We start from the raw sequence: 12,634 nt of genomic DNA, 5'->3' as shown, positions 1-12,634 counted from the left end.
TTTCTGATACATTTGATTAGGATTATAAAGCTTATGGTATTCATTAGATTTTCCTATAATTTTTAGTTTGTTTTTCATCAACAAAATACACTTGCAGAATCTATTGAAAATTCCAATAACTTGTACAGGATAAATCATTACTTTGTATTTGAGCGATTAACTTTAAAAATTATTGAAATGACCCAGTAGATTTTATTTCCAGATTTGGTTCAGTGTGCCACGCTCATTTTTTTATAACCATTTTCGAGTATTTTTCAACCGTTTTTTGGCTTTCTCTCGAAAACTTCGATAATTGTTGATTTTTAACCAGAATGAACTATTGAATTTTAAGCATTTTTTAAGTTCTTTTTGAAAACCAAAATAATGGTTGAAAATTCCAGCATCAACAGAAAAGATAAGTTTGTTTTAGGTTAGCGTTCCGCCATTGTTTTTCCTCTAGCTCAATAATTTTTCGGTGCCAATAAAATTTTCAACCCGATCACCATGAGCAGGTAAATTGTTGTTTTTTTTATCTTGTTGTGCTTCTTTCATTCGCAATATTTACGATTCGTATTTTCAGTATGGATGATTACAATCCTATGAACGGTTCTGGGCGAATGGGGAAACTATCGAATACGGCTCAACTTTTCGGAGGAAGCTGCTTCCTGAGAAACTATTTACTGGATGAGCTGATCTACGAGAACAATGTCACGTATGATCTTTCTGAAGCAATATCCGCAATCAGCGATTTGTCACTTTTTGATTTCAATAACCTTCCGGACGGCTGATCAGGTAAAAACTTTATTTGATTTTAAAACGAAATTTTAAAAAGTTCTTTGAAAATTCCAGAAGAAATGTTCAAAACTATAAACGAACGTACCGTGACGTGTAAAGAACACATTCGCTTGCGCAGTCCTACAAATGATATGTTTATCCGGAAGATTGTTCATCAAAATTTACAGGAAAGATGCACGCACATACGGGTAAGATTTTAGCACAGATTGGAAGAAGATTTTAGAATCTGATACCTGAGTAACATAATGCATGTGAAGCAAACAGTTTATTTTTCGTTTGGTTTCAGATTGATCTATGCATGGAATTGTGATAGAAATAGTTTCATGAGTATGGTGCTCCAATGGCTCGGGCTTCAAGGAACTGTAACCGAGCTCTATACTAAACAGATCCAGCATGTTATCGAGCCTTCTGGACTCTGGAACGATTACATAAAAGTTTCAATTTCATTCAGGCACGCAACTTGGCACTATGAATTGAAGAAAACAAAAATTATAATTTATAATAATTAAATACTATTCACGTTAATTAAAACGGTATAACTCCATTAGTCCTTCGGTTTTTAATATAACATTCGGAAATCTTCCATTTTAGCTGCAATAGAACGAACCCTTTTTAATTTTGTAGGAAAACGGTTAATTTATAACCGTTTTCCAGTTTTAACAAACGGTTAAAAAATAACCATAATCCAAGTTCTCGGTGGAATCTCATTTTATGAGTTTTCGCTGAAAACTCATAAAACGACTTGATCCACAAAACTTCCATTATGGTTATTTTTCAAGCATTCATGGTTCAATATGGCCCAGCGTGTGGTGTAAGCTTTGAATAGGTCGTTTTAATCAATGATAAAAGAATGTCATTTTCATTTCTTTTCATCAATGTTTTAACAAATTTTCAATTGAATTACGAAAACAAATTTTTTTTCAACTATTGAAACAAAAGCTTAAGAAAATTTAGAGAAAACAAACACGAAATCTACAGATAACTTTGGCTTATACGACCTTTCGAAAGAAACCACCCATTAACAAATTTTGTTGATAAACAGCGCAGTGCAGGAAAAAAAAATGATCGACCGATTTTCAGTTCAACAAAAAAGTGGAAATTGTGACTGAATTTTCCTGTTTCTATCGGTTCCGTCATGACGACGTTCAACCTGACCAAGTTCCCGGACGTTTGCCGGGTATGCCTGAAGCCGGAATCGAAGGTGTTCATGATTCCGTTGGAGGCATCTTTGACCAATTCCGCAGCGCTCACCGTGGGCCAATTTCTGGATGAATTCACCTTCCCGGTGCCGGACGTGAGTTAATGAACGAAATTTGTTTTGGAAATTAGTTTGACTGTTTCCTTCTTTTTCAGTCGAAAAACATTCAGCTCCCGAAATGCGTTTGTACCGGGTGTCTGGAGGAGCTGGAGCGGATTTCTGGTTTCCGATGCAAGCTGCTGTTGAGTCTAAAGTTTATGGAAGCCTTGGTAGATCTCAAATCTTCTAATACCGAGCCCATGCAGCTGTTGTTTCAAGACCGGAAGCTGGAACTTGATGGCCTGTTTCGGGAACTGGCTTTGTGCAATCGCGATGAGGTGACCCTCGATGATTTGCTGGATGAATTCAATCAGTTCGAATTTGCTTCCAGCGTTTTGGAGTTGGTTCCGATCAAGGAAGAAGTATTTTACGAAACGAAAAGTGAGGACGATTCGGTTTCTAACACCAACGAGGACGCGCCAGATGACTGCAACAATGATCCTGATTATGATTCCGGCGATGATTCTGATGAAGATGTAAAACCTGAGGTCATTTACGTATCGGAACCGGCTAAACGGTTACGCAGATCGCGCAAAGATAGAAAATACAGCTCAACTTCCGAATCAAAATCACCTCAAGGGAGAAAAGGAGAAAAGAAAGGACGCGGTCGTCCCAGAATTCATCCGGAGGGTTCGTTTCTCAAAGTGCCATGGTCTTGCGATAAGTGTAAATTTAAAACCAAGTACCGCATAGCTGTTGACCGGCACAAAGCGGTCCATCAGAAGCGTGAGAATCGAGTTTATCCATGCGTCGAATGTGGAGAAACTTTTAAAACCTATGATGAAATGAAAAGCCATTCGTTGATACACCCGGAAAATCACGTCGTTTGTGAGGTCTGTGGAGTGGCGCTTAAGAACGCCTACTCGCTGAAAGCTCACATGGAACGCCATGAGGACAGCCGAAAATACTCGTGCGAGTATTGTGACTATTCAGCGAACACGAAACTTTCACTCAAATCTCACATGAACATTCATACCCAGGACAACAAAACCAAACATTGCGAAGTTTGTGGTGTAGCATTTAGGACGTAAGTTAGAATAAACCTAACTTTATAGAGAATCACTTAAAATTTCTTGACATCTTTCTAGTACCAGTCGATTGAAACGACACATGGAGGGACACGAAAATGAGCGAAAGTATGCCTGTGAACAGTGTCCGGCACGTTTCAACACTACCAACGCGTTACGCAATCACCACATTCGGGTGCACATGGCTATACGGCATCCCTGCGAACACTGCGACAAAACGTTCGATCAGAAAATTGCCCTACGGGATCATGTTGAACGAGTTCATCACGTAAAAGGCTTCTAAAAACACATTTGAGCAGAAAACTCTTAAACAACCTTTAATCATTTCTCTTTCAGATACAGACCAACTTTGTGTGCGAAATCTGTGTCGTTACCTTCGACAGTCAGGAAAAACTGGACGTACATCACCAGCGCCATTCTAACCCAAAACCTCTGGAGTGCAGTATTTGTCTCACCCTGCACAAAACACAACCGGAACTTGACGGGCATTTGTGCATATCGTACCGAGCTGATTACCTCTGCTGCGGTAAGGATCTCCGGAATCATGTGCAATACAACCGGCACATGGCGACCAAGCACGGGCTTAAGACGAACGATCGGGTCAAACCTATTCCGGGGGTGTTGCTGGGGCAGATGCGAGGGGCCCGGAAGCGACTGGAGCAGTGTCGCAAGTGCGATATTGCGTTTCCATCGCGAGCGCTCAAGTTGCAACACTTGGCCGTCTGCAATGGGGGAGGAAGTGGTAATAGTGGGGGAAGTAGTCAACCGCAAAATTCGGGCGATCCTTCGATTATGATCGGCGGAATGTCGGGTGAAATGAAGATAGATCCAGGAATGTCTAGCTATTAGGATAGGAACAATGAACCGTACTACAGCTGGACTTTCAGACTGATACAAACTTTTCAATGTCATTTCGTTTTTCACAGACTTTTCACGATAGGGGCAGCTTTGGAATGCTTTTAAGGCTGTTAACCTTTCTATAAGACCCTCATCATTATTGGACCGTTTTCGTTTTTCGTTCAGTTTTGCATCGATGCACTACCGGTAGTGCAGTTTATGCTGTCTTCGTGCTCGTTTTCACGATGAATGGTCCACTGGTAGGGCACCATAATGGCGACGGTGGCACACTCTGAAAATATTCAGTGTTACTTGCCCTCACTAATACTATCGTGAATTTTGAAAGGTCGTGCTTTCCAATGCCAACAAATTGTATGGAAGTGAAAACAAATATCAGCTGGTGATGGATTTCTACGATTTCCACAGCTTGGTGTTTACATTTGGCACTATCGATATCACGCACACCAACCATAAGTGAGGGCAAACTAGATTTATGCCCGTTTTTGCCCAAGTGTGAAAACGAATACGGTATAAGTATCACTTTGATATTTTCTTAATACTTACTACCAGAAATGGACCTTCGTCTCATCTCGTAGAGCTTGATTCACAAGTTGAACATACCATATTTGAAGCTTTCCGAATATGCTAACCTAACATGGAACTACTCAACCCAATGAAAAGGCTCCGAAAGTTATTTATCCGAAATAGCCATGATTATTGTAACACTAATTTCCTAATCAAGGTCTGCAACACAAGTTAATCTGAACTAATGGACAGGCAGTTTAGCTTAGAAAAGAGGTATCTTCGGTAGACGACATCCAAAAGGCAAAAATGAAAATTTCAATGATTAGAGTTTTGAGGGATGGGTATACCAAAGAAATATTTACAAAATAGGATCGTTTTATTTTGATGAGGTGATGAAATTCCATGTATTTTGCAATAATTGCATAATTATTATATCTTGTTTTTCATTTGCACCCTGTGGATAATGAAACGGTTGGATGGTTTACGCTTATCAAGTTTTTTCGTTGAACAGACCTAAATTTAGTACAATCACAATTTTAAGGTTATAATCCGCCAATCAGGTTCCATGCGTATGAGTGAGTACTGCGATTAGAATCTCGCTTGTTGACATGCCGGTTTGTTTTGCTTTTGCTTTGCGCGTGTTTTCGAGCACGTGCGTTTTGTTTACTAAAATCTCGGCTGCTCTCACTTGCGTATCGTCGGCGATCGGTTTGAAATCGTTGAAATAGTTGCAATGCTTTCGCCGGTGGATTTGGGTTTCCTGGAACCGTGTGAGCAGGAATGGCTATTGACAAGCCCATTTTTCCGCAGCAAAGTGGGTGGCCGCCCGGCTTGGCTGGAACTGAAAAATCTCCCCGGCCCCAAGGAGCTTCTTTGCGATGAGTGTGGCGAGCCTTGTATATTCCTGTGTCAGGTGGGTGGAATACAGTTGTGGGTTAATCCCAGTTAATGTTATTTTTATTTCAGGTCTACGCCCCTCTAGAAGATAAAGATAGCTGTTTTCACAGGACCATTTTTGTGTTCGTTTGCTTGAAGGCAAGCTGTTATCAACCAAATGTGAACAAGTAAGTGGTACACCAAATTTTGCTATTTGAAAAGCATACCCATCCCCTAAATTTCATTTAAGGAACATCAAAGTGTTCCGTAGCCAGTTGCCTCGCCGTAACGATTACTACGACTTCAATCCACCGAACGAGGACCAACCTCCGGCGGCGCCGGCAAAACCGTTGTCAGTTTCCGGTCACCCTCCGTTGTGTGTCGTTTGTGGATGCCGAGGACCTCAGCAATGTTCCCAGTGTCGCAAGGTTAACTACTGCGGCGTGGTTCATCAGCGAATCGATTGGAAAAATGGTCATAAAGCTGGCTGCGGCAAGGTTGAGGGCACTAGCAGTGCCGACATTCTATTTCCTCAACAGGAAATCATCACGGAAGCGGAGGAAATTGTTAGTTTGATGTTGTTTTTTTGCAGGAAGTTAGCTTCAAGTAACATATTTTATTTTCGCAGGAACCTGAAGAGAAGTTGTCCGAGGCTGAAAACGAAAAGAAACAGATGGAAGAGTACGAAAAGCTTATGAAGGAAGGGAAAACTGGGGAGCTGAGTGAATTATCGGAAAGCGAACTTGATAAGTACTCGGAACAGATCGAAGATAAGCAGTTTGATAAGTTCAAGAAAATCATTTCCTCATACCCGGAACAGGTTCGTCTTAGCGAAGTTTTTTCTTTGTTCGAAGAACGTACCTAATTGTATAAGTAACGAATTTTATTACTTTAAGGTATTACGATACGACCGGAAAAGTAAACCTTTGTGGATTTCCAACATTGTTCCTAAGGAGATTCCTGTTTGCGAGTTGTGTGGACGGCAACGAGTCTTTGAATTCCAGGTAAGTCCAATTGTGTAAATTAGATATTCTTGGGTGGGGATGACAATGATAATAGAGGCATGCCCTACTATTTCGATTACAAATTACGTCTAAAAGCAATTGCTGGCTTCCCTTGAAGAATCGCTTGATTTGTCTTGATTTTATCTCTTGAGTTTATTTCCTTTCTTAATTTTGCATCCTCCTCAGAGTAATCTCGTTATAAGCTGTATGATTTTTTTTTTCAATATTCAAAAAATACTAGACTGATCGCTTGAAAACTGAATATTCAAGAGAATTCTCGTAAATTAAAATGTTACCGTTCATTCCCATACCACCTTTTATGACCAGATCATGCCACAGTTGCTGATAAGCTTGAACAACGAGAATATCGATTGGGGAGTTCTGGCTATTTACACTTGCGTCGAGAGCTGCGATACCCCCGATCGATCGTATGCGAAAGAATTCGTTTACAAACAAGATGTCATCCAAACGGAACCAACAGCTGTCGAAAAGCCAGCAAGCTCGAGTAGTTGAATTGGTACTTTATTTGTTACGTTTTTCTTATTATGATTTATAATAAAAACAATCCCTGCTATGCTCGATCACAATACCGAGCACTGGTTGATATTAAATGCAATCTCTGGAAGACACTTCATTATGAAAGAAACGATCCTTATAGTCAAGTTTTGTAGGATAGTTTGTATGGCGTTCGATGTTGTATAGGTTATTTAGGCTTTCTGTTCCTCGTTCTTGATGAAATCGTAAACCACCGAGAAGTCCTTGTTAGCCAATCCCTTGGCCATCAAAGTGCGGTAAATCTGATGAGTCAGAGCACCCAACGGGATCGGAGTATTGGAGGTGGTGGCCACAGCAGAAGCGATGCCCAGATCCTTGGTAATGAGACCGGTTGCAAACCCACCAGCATAGGAATTGGCAGCCGGAGCAGTGGGGATCACTCCAGGGACGGGATTGTTGATTTCCGAAGCCCAGCTGCGACCGGTGGAGGCGTTGATGATGTCGGCGAAGACCTTGGCATCGAGCCCCAGTCTGTTGAAGTTTAGAAAATCAACGATTATTCATTTGAAAAGCAACTTTCATCACCTTGGTAGATCATTTACCTGATAGCCAAATTCATGCACTCGGCCAGACCGCACATCGAAATTCCCAGCATCATGTTGTTGCAAACCTTAGCCGCCTGACCCATTCCGTATCCTCCGCAGTGGGTGATTTTCTTGCCCATTCCCTCGAGAATACCCTTCACGCGTTCATACTCCTCCTGGGTTCCACCGACCATAAACGTCAGCGTGGCATTCTTGGCCCCGGGAACACCTCCCGATACCGGAGCATCCACAAAGGTAGCCCCAGCAGCCTTGACCTTTTTCTGGACGGCCTTGGCCACATTCGGATCGATGGTGCTGGAGTCGACAAAGAAGGTGCTGGTATTGATACCACCGGCCAGGATGCTTTCGTACGTGTTGGCCACGATGTCGTTGTTGGGCAGCATGGTGACGACGAAGTCCGAAGCCTTGGCCAGCTCCGACACGTTGTCGTAGGTGGTGGCTCCCTTGGCCTTGAGCGCATCCTTCGCGTCGGCCGAGATGTCGAACACGTGCAGCTTGTGACCCTGCAAGATGGAAATACAAGGGAAAAAAGTGAGTATTCACGTATCGACGTCATAAGGCGATCGTAGTAAATGAACCCAGCGTAATGTACGAGGACGTGTTAATACGACAGTTGTGGACCAACGGAAAATTCGAAGTGACACTGAATAACTGCCGGACAAGATTAGAGAAGAACCTCTCAATCTCAACCTCCCCGTGGTGCCGGCTGGGATGCGAGTAACCTAAGCAGAGATCGAGTACCCAACTCCGGTGGATGCTTTGGTCGCATGCAGACTGAGAAGGTGGCCGCACGCGTCTGTTCCCCAGGTCAGGGGCGGCGTGCAACAACAACCGAGCGTCTGTTCTCCAGGTTAAGGGCGGCCCAAACAGCGTCTGTCTCGCAGCGAACGGCTGAATTTATGAAATGCGGCTCCCGCTAGCTAAGTCCAAGATGGCAGCCCCATCGCGTGATAGGGACCTTAGGCTAACAACCTACTACTCCCGATAGGACAAGAAATAACCGAATTGGAACCTTGGCAACGACTTTTAGCATGAAAACACGGAAAATTCCAAAGGGTGACATTCAAATCCATTTGGGCGACTTCAACGCAAAGATAGGCTCCGACAATCCGGACCATGAGCGCATCATGGGGCGCCATGGTCTAGGACAGATGAGCGAAAACGGAGAGCTGTTTGTAGAATTTTGTGGCAACAACAACATGGTGATCGGTGGATCGTTCTTCCCTCATCGACCAGCACATAAGATCACTTAGATGGCCGAATAGAAAATTGAATTGATCACATCCGCATCAGCCGAAAATGGAGAAAGGAGCGCAAGACATTGCATCGGACCATCACCTCGTCCTTGGTGAGATACGGCTGAGAGTTGCGCGTGTCCAACGGCGCGAGGAGAAAGTCGGGTGTCGATACGACGTCCGCCGGTTGGAGAATCCAGAGTTGAAAAGAGCATACGTTGAACAGCTAGAGTCCCGAGACTCGGAATTGCCGACATACGGAACAGTCGAAGAACAGTGGTGTGGAATCAAGAATGCTTTTATTTTTTACCATGGCTCAGTTTGTGGAAGATGAAGTGAATGGATGTCGAATGGAAACTTTGAGGAAGGCCGATGATCGGAGAAAGGCGAAAGTTGGAATTGAGCAGGCATGTACCAGGTCAACCAAAGCAGCCGCCCGCTTACGATATGCGGAGCTGGAAAAGGCAGTTGAACGAGCCTGTAGACGAGACAAGAGAGCCTGGACAAACTCCCTAGCCGAAGAGGGAGAAAGAGCCGCGGCCAATAGAGATATCCGATTACTTTATGACATTTCTCGCCGCCTTAGTGGTACAAGGACTAATGCTAGAATGCCGCTAAAAGACCGAGCAGGTCAGTCATTGACTGATCGAACAGATCAGCTCAAACGATGGACTGAGAACTTCGACAACTCTTCCGAGTCACGAATAGCGATGGCCAACAGAACCCGCAGCTCAAAGCACCAACAATAAGTCGCATTAATGGCGTCAACTCGGACGACATGAAATCCAATAGAGCACCTGAGATCGATTGCATCCCTGCTGAAATGATGAAAGCCGACCCTGCCTTTTCAGCACAAATGTTGCACCGTCTTTTCGCTGACATTTGGAATACTGCAGCATTCCCGGCCGACTGGATGCAGGGTATCCTCGTAAAGGTCCCGAAGAAAGGAGACCTGACAGAGTACAGTAACTGGCAAGGCATAACGTTGATCTGTACAACTCTTAAAGTACTCTGCAAAGTGATCCTGAACAGGATCCAGGAGAAAATTGACGCTACCCTCCGACGGCAACAAGCTTGATTCCGATCCGGACGATCATGTGTGGACCACATCACAAGGCTACGAATCATACCGGAACAAATCAACGAATTCCAGGACTGTCTTCTGCTGGTGTTCATTGATTTCGAAAAAGCATTCGACCGACTGAACCACGAAAACGAGGAGTCCCAGAGAAACTAATCCATCTTAACGAAGCACAGTGCGAGGCATTTTCGTGCAAGGTCTTACACCACGGTGTCTTGTTCGATCCAATCCCGGTAACTGCTGGAGTGAGACAAGGATGTATCTTATCACCGCTACTTTTTCTAATCGTAATGGATGAAATTCTGACTGGATCGATTGACTGTAGACCAAACCGAGGATTGCCGTGGAATCCTTCGACAATGGAGCAGCTAAACGACCTTGACCTGGCTGACGATATTGTTTTGCTCGCCCAAACACAACCGGATATGCAGAGCAAACTCGACGACCTCACCGAAAGTTCCAAGGCAGCAGGTCTCAAAGTCAATGTCGGAAAGACCAAGTCGATGGAGATCAAAACAGGAAATCCTTTCAGTTTCATAGTAGCTGGGTAACAGGTTGAGAAAGTGGAGTGCTTCCAGTATCTTGGTAGCCAGATAACGCCTGATGGTTTCGATCTGTCGGCGTAGAAATGGAAAAGGGAAGAATATTCTCGCGAAACCAGGTGATGGAAGTGGGGGAGAACAACTGCTTTAAGGATTCACCTGCTTTAAATTTTTGGGACAGACTGTAGTCAACTGTGGGGGTTTTATCACTCCAGTAGCGGAGGGGAAGAAGAGGAAAAATGTTCAGACTTTCGAGTAAGGCGTTAGTTCGAGAAATAAGGGGTGAATCTATGGAGCCAACTGAAGAAAAAATATTTTATTATATTTTTAAATTGATCCATTAGCAAATACCAGAAAAAATGGATGACAAGTTGTGGGTCCTGCATGTATAAATTGTGTTACCAAAAACATACGCCTGTTTGGTGAATTAGCCAAACGATAATTTATCATTAAATTAGCGCTGCCCCAAACGCTGATCCTGTCCGAAGCGAGCGATAATAATTTGAGCTAAAAGAATCTTATCTCCCTATTCTCAATCCACGTCCACGATACATCAACCGAAGCGCCCAAGTTCAAGGTCGATCGCGGCCGGCTCGTTTATGGCTAGAGAAGAGACGCAGTTTTCATTTGGCGAAAATGAAAAAGCGTCTGTACACTGACTTAGCTTGGTTTGGGTTGGAAAAGTGCGATAAACCAACCACACCACCATACATTAGCTAGGCATTAACGTGCGCCAATTACACGTGAGTATTCGTGTGCGCGCCTTCCTTCTGGCCGAGATCAACCTCTTATCAAACTGTTTGACTATCAACCAACATGTTTACTTATTTATTTGTACACCATAAAAACCGTTCGGCACCGCGCCCGGTAACATATGGGTTGAACTCGCCAAAATATTATTGCTGTGAAAGAGCTCACGCTTTTACGTAATCAATGAATCCCTGTGTATGATAATGATGATTAACAATCTGGCCGCACGACGAGTGGTTTGTTGATGTGTTGGTCCGACTTACTTAGAACCGACATGTGGTGCCATGCCCCCAGAGTGGAAAAAAAGTCATGAAAGTGAATGAGGAATGATCATTTCGATTGACTGGTAACTAAACAAAATTGAATTTTTCTAAAGTCCTTGAACTAGGTTTTAGGAAGGAAAAGTAAAGATATTGAACGAAAGAAACGATATCAAGAAGCAACGATCGTTTGGCAAGCGACCGATCGTGAGCCTAGTTCAACTCAATTAAGGTTCGTTGGCCACAACTCAATACGAATCAACCAAACCTGATATCATATTTCTGGAGCGGTTATCCAGTTACGCAACATCTTGCTTGTCACCCCCCGAAAAAAAGCCCCAACACCTACCTTAGCCATCAGGTTGCTGGCCATGGGACCGCCCATGTTTCCGAGGCCGATGAATCCAATGTTTTTGGGGCCACCGGTACTGTAGGATCGGGCCAGCAACAGCTCGGAAATCTGGGCAACCTGCTTGAGGCTGGCGGAGAACGACATCACTCGGAAGGCCATTTTTATTTATCACTGACTGACTGGCGGTTCAAGAAAAAGAAGAACGTTTGATACTACTAATACTTTTATGTGGGTCCTCCCAAAAAATTGGCCTAACTGTGTTGTTTGTTTGTTCCAAAAAATCGCACCACGCCACGCTGCTGCCACGCTTGCCGGACGATGTTTGCAGACTGATTGTTGGTGTGGGCCGATCCTAATGGGGAACGCAATATCAACCAACCAGTTGCTTGGCCGTCGAGGGGAGCTCACACCTATACATGATCGATCGGGAGTTTCGCAGTTGTTCTAGGGTAGCGTATGTTCACTTTAGTTGTTGATTTTTGAATGTTTTCTTTTTAATCTAATGTCAGTCAGTGAAAACTTCATTCTGCGGAGAAATAAAACCAGGTTTTGACAAAAATAACAAAAATGTAAAAAAAAAACAAAATTGACAAAAATGAAAAAAAAAAAATGAAAATGAATGACATAAAAATATATGAAACAAATAACTGAAATGTCAAAAATGACGAAAATGCTAAAAATATGGAAAATGCCAAAATTTACAAACATTTAAAAAAAAAAAAATGATAAAATGACGAAAATGACAAAAATGACAAAAATGACAAAAATGACAAAAATGACAAAAATGACAAAAATGACAAAAATGACAAAAATGACAAAAATGACAAAAATGACAAGAATGACAAAAATGACAAAAATGACAAAAATGACAAAAATGACAAAAATGACAAAAATGACAAAAATGACAAAAATGACAAAAATGACAAAAATGACAAAAATGACAAAAATGACAAAAATGACAAAAATGACAAAA

The 12,634-nt window shown here is 42.8% G+C and overlaps 3 protein-coding genes and 1 long non-coding RNA gene across 4 annotated transcripts; 3 read left to right on the top strand and 1 right to left on the bottom strand.

The window, feature by feature from the left end:
* Positions 1-636: 636 nt before the first annotated feature.
* On the top strand, positions 637-1,161 carry LOC129751635 (uncharacterized). Its single transcript, XR_008738762.1, has 3 exons — positions 637-771; positions 829-962; positions 1,061-1,161. It is a non-coding gene; the product is annotated as an uncharacterized LOC129751635 (long non-coding RNA).
* A 533-nt stretch (positions 1,162-1,694) lies between these two features.
* LOC129754455 (zinc finger protein 19-like) lies at positions 1,695-4,699 on the top strand. The gene is made up of 4 exons (XM_055750544.1): positions 1,695-2,068; positions 2,128-3,098; positions 3,160-3,367; positions 3,436-4,699. The coding sequence occupies exons 1-4, from the start codon at positions 1,910-1,912 to the stop codon at positions 3,946-3,948; spliced, it is 1,851 nt and encodes a 616-aa protein (XP_055606519.1). The 5' UTR covers positions 1,695-1,909; the 3' UTR covers positions 3,949-4,699.
* A 441-nt stretch (positions 4,700-5,140) lies between these two features.
* LOC129753953 (programmed cell death protein 2) lies at positions 5,141-6,957 on the top strand. Its single transcript, XM_055749805.1, has 6 exons — positions 5,141-5,374; positions 5,428-5,525; positions 5,588-5,903; positions 5,966-6,157; positions 6,234-6,341; positions 6,669-6,957. The coding sequence occupies exons 1-6, from the start codon at positions 5,195-5,197 to the stop codon at positions 6,852-6,854; spliced, it is 1,080 nt and encodes a 359-aa protein (XP_055605780.1). The 5' UTR covers positions 5,141-5,194; the 3' UTR covers positions 6,855-6,957.
* On the bottom strand, positions 6,843-12,013 carry LOC129753954 (probable 3-hydroxyisobutyrate dehydrogenase, mitochondrial). Its single transcript, XM_055749806.1, has 3 exons — positions 11,659-12,013; positions 7,439-7,944; positions 6,843-7,367 (listed from the first exon to the last, which is right to left on the bottom strand). Exons 1-3 carry the CDS (start codon positions 11,818-11,820, stop codon positions 7,049-7,051), a joined length of 987 nt encoding a protein of 328 aa, XP_055605781.1. The 5' UTR covers positions 11,821-12,013; the 3' UTR covers positions 6,843-7,048.
* Between the last annotated feature and the right edge of the window lie 621 nt (positions 12,014-12,634).

This window comes from Uranotaenia lowii, chromosome 3 (genome assembly GCF_029784155.1).
Source record: "Uranotaenia lowii strain MFRU-FL chromosome 3, ASM2978415v1, whole genome shotgun sequence".
Taxonomy (NCBI): Eukaryota; Metazoa; Arthropoda; class Insecta; order Diptera; family Culicidae; genus Uranotaenia; species Uranotaenia lowii.
This window is presented reverse-complemented; position numbering and strand designations above follow the sequence as displayed.

Bases quoted from the DNA above. Each gene is read 5' to 3' on its own strand.
- LOC129754455 (XM_055750544.1), top strand. From the start codon at position 1,910: ATGACGACGTTCAACCTGACCAAGTTCCCGGACGTTTGCCGGGTATGC. The intron at 2,069-2,127 runs GTGAGTTAATGA...CTTCTTTTTCAG, and splicing joins TCACCTTCCCGGTGCCGGAC to TCGAAAAACATTCAGCTCCC. The intron at 3,368-3,435 runs GTAAAAGGCTTC...TTTCTCTTTCAG, and splicing joins ATGTTGAACGAGTTCATCAC to ATACAGACCAACTTTGTGTG.
- LOC129753953 (XM_055749805.1), top strand. From the start codon at position 5,195: ATGCTTTCGCCGGTGGATTTGGGTTTCCTGGAACCGTGTGAGCAGGAA. The intron at 5,904-5,965 runs GTTAGTTTGATG...TTATTTTCGCAG, and splicing joins TCACGGAAGCGGAGGAAATT to GAACCTGAAGAGAAGTTGTC. The intron at 6,158-6,233 runs GTTCGTCTTAGC...TATTACTTTAAG, and splicing joins TTTCCTCATACCCGGAACAG to GTATTACGATACGACCGGAA.
- LOC129753954 (XM_055749806.1), bottom strand. From the start codon at position 11,820: ATGGCCTTCCGAGTGATGTCGTTCTCCGCCAGCCTCAAGCAGGTTGCC. The intron at 7,945-11,658 runs GTAGGTGTTGGG...TCCATCTTGCAG, and splicing joins CCAGCAACCTGATGGCTAAG to GGTCACAAGCTGCACGTGTT. The intron at 7,368-7,438 runs GTAAATGATCTA...AAACTTCAACAG, and splicing joins TGCATGAATTTGGCTATCAG to ACTGGGGCTCGATGCCAAGG.